Source organism: Takifugu rubripes, chromosome 18 (genome assembly GCF_901000725.2).
Source record: "Takifugu rubripes chromosome 18, fTakRub1.2, whole genome shotgun sequence".
Lineage (NCBI taxonomy): Eukaryota > Metazoa > Chordata > Actinopteri > Tetraodontiformes > Tetraodontidae > Takifugu > Takifugu rubripes.
In genome coordinates, this window is record NC_042302.1 from 9,865,937 (window position 1) to 9,872,032 (window position 6,096).

At 55.1% G+C, this 6,096-nt stretch overlaps 1 protein-coding gene across 1 annotated transcript; it reads right to left on the reverse strand.

Annotated features, from left to right (window-relative positions):
• Positions 1-1,240: 1,240 nt before the first annotated feature.
• On the reverse strand, positions 1,241-5,971 carry LOC101069933 (calcium-activated potassium channel subunit beta-4). Its single transcript, XM_003976943.3, is given in 5 exon segments — positions 1,241-2,017; positions 2,280-2,407; positions 4,807-4,928; positions 4,931-4,976; positions 5,739-5,971. Coding segments are annotated over 5 exon segments (762 nt in total). The 5' UTR covers positions 5,904-5,971; the 3' UTR covers positions 1,241-1,716.
• Between the last annotated feature and the right edge of the window lie 125 nt (positions 5,972-6,096).

Consider the following 6,096-nt stretch of genomic DNA (forward strand, 5'->3'; position numbering starts at 1 on the left):
CATGTATTAGTAATTAACAACTAGATAAGAAAATGTGAAGCTTTTAAGCCTTAAAACTAAAACACAATGACAAAGAAAATACTGTAGTTGAAAGTGAATAAAGAAGCATTTCATAACCCTACAAATGTATTTACCCGAAATTTCCATTTATACTCACAATACTAAGAAATAAAGCGGATAAAAGTTAATTTAAAGACAGTGTGTTTATTTAAAGATTAGGCACTATAGTCGTCATGGTTACCGATCAACATGGGCTACCTGGGTCACGAAGTTCACAGCTGACATTCAGAGAAGATGGAGGCTGACTAAACCCTGCAGACAAGACAGCTCAGAGAGAGGAAGGAGCTTCCACTGGCCTCGTAACAGGAATATTTACACAGAAACAAGGACACCCAGTTGTGTGAGACCTCATCTTCGAGTCGGTTCAGTGGTTCCGAAGGTCCACAGCTCAGCCGACGGCTTCAGAGAGACCGCCAACATGGACGAAACCCGACTGAAGACTTCCCAGAAGCAGCACAAAGTGGCGATGCAGCTCAGCTCTCCAGCAGAACCAGAACCAGTCGGACCAAACTGGGACGCTGAGCCGGGACGCACGACAAACATCAGAATTCAGGAAAAACACCAACACACTCTTCCAAACACGGACCTACGGAGCGAAGGAAGGGATCGTGCTGCTCCAGCCCGGTCCCACCCGGAGAGGGACGACATCAGCACCTCACCGTCATGGCCGGCGCCTCCGTCTCCGGTGGCCCCTCTTGTGGCTGTTGCTGAGCAACACTGGGGTCAATTTTACACCCTTGGGGGGGTCTGAGGACGACGTCGGACAATAACAAGCACAGAAATCCAGTTTCGTGTCGGACTCAGAAGTTTTGCTACATTTCAGCTCCAGAAGCTTCTGCAGAAGCAGGAATGAGGCTGGTGCTGGTTGCTGATGCTAACAGGGCTAACGGCTACACGCCGACATCACGGCTACACGCCAACATCACGGCTACATGCCAACGTCCCCCCAGGGGGCAGCTGAGCGCCCCAGGGGGCAGCTGAGCCCCCCAGGGGGCAGCTGAGCCCCCCAGGGGGCAGCTGACTGCTGCTGTGGTTGCAGGTGCTCAACAGTCCTGAGGCACAGCTGCTGCTAGGCTACATGTTGCAGGTGCACCGATGGTGAGCTCAGGTGTGCTACAGTCGTCATCTCCACCCCCCAGAGGACCCCCCACCCACCCCCCCCCCCCCCGACCCCCCCTCCTCTAGCTGCTGCAAAAACATACAAAACCAAGTGTAGCAACAAGCGTCCACCAACAGAACCAGAGGAAGTTTAGCAGCAAAACCGGCTGACGGGACGGCGTCCGGTCCTCCTCACTGGTCACATGACCTGCACCTGTCCTCAGGCGCCACTCGCCAGCGTGGCCTGTTGTTATGTCAACACTCTGGCGGTCGTCATGGTGACGAGTCAGCTCACGTCGTTCTGTCCCCAGATACGTCCAGAACTGACCTTCTGGCTCTTATGGCTACTGGGGCTGGAGGGGGGGCAGAAGCAGAGGTACAGCAGCGTCTGATGGGGGCATCGCCATGGAAACAGGCTGACGTTTCTAATCAAAAGGGAGGATTCTGCTGAGCTGGAGGCAACAGGCTGGAATCCCTGATATCACCCAGCCTGCAGGTGGCGTCCTGGGTGAGTGGACTCCGCCCACCAGACTGATGAATCTCCAGCACGGCTCCTCCTTAATGTTCCCGATCACGCCGCCGCACCGGCACAGCGAACAGCGGCAGGGTCCTCGTCGGCGAGGACGGGCCGGCGTCAGAGTTTGTCGCGAGGGGGTCTAAGGGTGCGGTGGACAGGTCTTGGCACACCTCGTAGGAGCACTTCCTCTTCTGGAGGGCTTCGGCGCGGACGGCGAGGGAGCGGGCGCACACGGTCAGCAGCACGATGAGCGTGCCCAGCAGCAGCGACACCATTGGCCAGAGGACGCAGTGCATCAGGACGCTGGTGTCATGGGAGCGCCGCCACAGCACGTCGTCCGGCCTGAAGGCAGGACAGAGCATGGTTACCGATGGTTACCGCCGTCATCAGGCGGCCCAGCTGACCCGCCTGGAGACACTGGATGAAGCTGGTCAAGGTCAACGGCGACGCAGAGAGAACCAAAGCAGAAGCAAGAACACCTGCACCTTCCTGCACTCACCTACGCTTCGGTGGAGTCAGAGGTCAAGTTATCTGACCTCTGTGACCTCTGTGACCTTTGAAAAGTCATGGATAATCAGTGACGGCATTGGCGGATGGGTCTCACCTGCGCTGCTGGTTGAAGTAGCAGGTGAACGGCTGACTGTTGATCTCTTTGGTGAAGTAGTCCTCCCACCACAGGACGCTGTCCCGGTTCTTCTGGTTGTCCCGCTCACAGGGAGGAACGTAGGAACACTGAGACAGAAGGCAGACGTCAGCCGCTCCCATCACCCACAACCACTTCTTGATCCTGTGCTAGCGCGGGTGCTAACTGTGCTAGCCGCAGCGCCGCTAGCACAGTTAGCACCCGCGCTAGCACCGTCGTTAAGTGACTGATGGATCTCCAGCAGCAGGACAACAGATCTACTCTGTTGGGCTGGTTCTGGTTCCAATCACTGTCGCCCCCACCTCGTCGCCATAGCAACAGCCCGATCCACAGGAAACAAGCAAGCACCACCCGACCATGACGTGTGTGTGTGTGAGGAAGGAGTCTCGACCCTCTGAACCAGTGTTGACCAGCCCGTTACAGCGCCCCCCACTGGCTGATCAAACTGAGCAGCCTCAATAATGAGCGGTTCCTCATGAACACAGGAACACATGTAGTTACACGTGTAACAAACACGGAGCTGTTTAATCTGGAATATACACAAAATAATATCCTCATGGGTTGAGATTAAACACACACACACACAGTAACCATCCAATCAGACCGGCCTTACACAGTGGCGTCACAAGTGGGTCACTGTCCTAGATGATTGCGGTGTGTCTGTGTCTGTGTGTGTGTGTGTGTGAGAGAGACATAGATGTCACACACACCTGCTCATGGAATCTCAGAGAGAATTAAATAAAACTATAGCGATGTCTGATGTTTAACACACAGATACGTAGGAAGTAGGAAATCAATCAATCAATCAATGATCCTGCTAATGGTGAGTGGAAACAGGAAGTTAGCTGTAGGTGCTGGTTTACTGCTGGCTGCGGGGGGGGCGGGGGGGGGGTGGAAGCAGCTTCCTGTCCAGGTGCAGGAGGAGGCCCCTCTACTGCCTGATGATGATGAAAACCTTCATGGTTATGCTAGCTAAGCTAATGCTGGTGGGTAAACCAGGAGCAGCTAACCTCGAGCTACCCCCATATCATGGTGTACGCCCACATACACACCTGTGTATTCAGAGCGCACGTTAGCACCTGAGCTATGCTGCTGTAGCAGGAGGCGGCAGGGGACAGAGACAGGACCAGGTTTGTGTCCAGCTCCTGTAGTTGTGACCTCTGACCCCTCTGAGCCTCTCGGGGTCACTTCAGATGTTGCTCATCCTAAACTCTCCACGGGCTGGTTCTTCCTCCTGATGACATCATCAATCAGGAGATAATCAGGATGTTTAATCAATTATCAATTATCTGCTGCTGCCGCTCTCACTGTCGCCCTGTGTCTCTCTGTCTCTGAACGTTAACTAATTAAGTGTAATGAGGCTACACACACACACACACACCACACACACAGGTGATTACATGGTGTTGATGGACCGTGTGTGTTTGTGCTGGTGTATTTCTACATTAATGGGGTCCTTCCTGGCTCTTCTATGTTTAGCGTCACACGAGGGTTCGCTGCTCGCCGCCGCTCGTTGATATTAATGACCTCATCAAGTCATAAAGGAGGAAATGAGCCGAAGACGCCCACCATCATCTCCTGTGCTCCGGCCGCGGCGCTGATCCGTTTACCGTCATGAATCAGCTGATCTGATTATTGATGACCAGCAGGTTCGGAGCTGCCGCCAGCCAACAGCAGTCACATGACCTGAAGCCCCGCCCAACACCACGTCCACACACACCCGTCCAGGAGCATCACGTCGGGCTCTGAACCCACGTCCGCCGTCTGACTGACGATAACACAAGAGCGTTTAGCGTGGAGGAGGCGGAGCCTAAGAGGGGCCGAGGGTGACTCATGAAGTGGGTCAGGGTTGCCGTGACGACGCTCACTGTTGGGTAGAGGAGGATTCCCGACTGAAGCGTGACTCCTCTCCCTCTGTCTGTCTGTACACATCAGCTCTGTTGCTGTCACCATGGCGACCGAGCAGCAAGCATGACGTGTTGTCTCTCCCCTCTATATTTACTCCGTTTCCATGGCGATAACCCAGACATAAGAGGAAGCTCAGAGGAAGACGACACACACAAACCACACCATGCAGTGTGTTTGTCACGACAACTATTTAAACAAGTCTATTCAAGAATCATATAGAACGTAATTGTTATTTCACGTTGTTCTTAATTAAATCCATTAGCCTGTGTGCTAACTAGCTTCTATGCAATATCGGCCTCATGAGTGTGAGTGTGAGTGTGTGTGTGGTGTGTGTGTGTGTCATCAACACTTCAGAAACAGAAAAACTTGGACTTGGACAGAAAAACTTTAGAACAACAAAACTTGCTGCCTCAGCTCAGCCAGCAGGGGGCGGGCCTGTGACGTCACTTCCTCCGGTGACCAATGAAAAGCAGCTTTAGCGTTTCCGGCTCCGCTAGCATGGAGGCGCAGTTCCACCGAGCACCGCAGGGGGCTCCTGCCTCACGTTTGGGTCAGAACAAGCGAGGATTCATCCACTCACCTTTGGGTTCAGAACCAACTGCTGCTCGTCGAAATGCAGCAGAGCCACGGAGTTGGACTCGGAGTTGTTGACGAAGACCTGCAGGCAGGGGTAGAGCGACGTGCCCCTGCAGTCGGCCCCCACGTGAACACGCACTCGAACATCTCCTCTGGACGCAGAACCGACACCACCTGGAGGACAGGTGCAGCACAGCAGCCACATGGTTAGACTGGATTCTTCCTCAGCTGCTGCTGGCCTCGGCTACTGCTAGCCTCGGCTGCTGCTGGCCTCGGCTACTGCTAGCCTCGCTGCTGCTGCCTCGGCTGCTGCTGGCCTCGGCTGCTGCTAGCCTCGGCTGCTGCTAGCCTTAGCTGCTGCTAGCCTTGGCTACTGCTAGCCTCGGCTGCTGCTAGCCTCGGCTACTGCTAGCCTCGGCTGCTGCTAGCCTTGGCTACTGCTAGCCTTAGCTGCTCCCTCACGACCCCGGAACCTGCTCAGGTGCGGGACACGTAGGGCAGGTAAACTGTCCTTCAGCGGAGGCCGGGGCTCCAAACATCGGGACATTTGTCTTACATAAATCTGAGGATTAGAGGCGCGCGCACGCTCCTGGGCTGAAGGTGCAGATGATGGACGGCATCAGCGGTGATTGACAGCTGACTCCGGCTGTCACGTGGCTGCTTCCCCATCACTTTAAAACTGGTGTTGGGAGTTAATTCACGCGTTCACACGTTTAAACCCACCAAAGAAAACAGGTTTAACGTCTCTGCAAAACTTTGCGCACGTCATGTCTCGTGAGCGGTTAACCACAGATCATCTCCCCGAATCCACCATCAATCCCGCGGCAACAACTTCTCACTTCCTGCGCGTTTTTACCCACAACGTTGAGATTTCCCACCAACGCGGCGTGCGCAGCGGAGCCCGGGCGGGCGTGCGCAGCGTCCGGCCGGACTCACCGTGCAGTTGGCCGGTTTGCTCTGGAGGCTCTGCAGCGTCGGGCTGAGCCAGCAGAAGCCGAGGATGAAGAGGCTGAGGATGCCGCAGGCGATCAGGAACAAGCCCAGCCGGATGCTCTTGTCCTCCGCCTCAGAGTACTCATACGACACCCGCAGCTTGGCCATGGCAGCGCGGCGAGGACGAGACGGAGCCCCGGCGGCATGAGAGGCTCCCGGAGGAGGAGGAGGAGGAGGAGGAGGAGGAGACTGGCTGTCTGTTAACAAACTGTTGCTTTTAAATACGACCCCCCCCCCCCTCCACCTCTTCCTCCACCCTCTTCCTCCTCACCCTCAACTCCAGACTGACGTAAACAAAAGT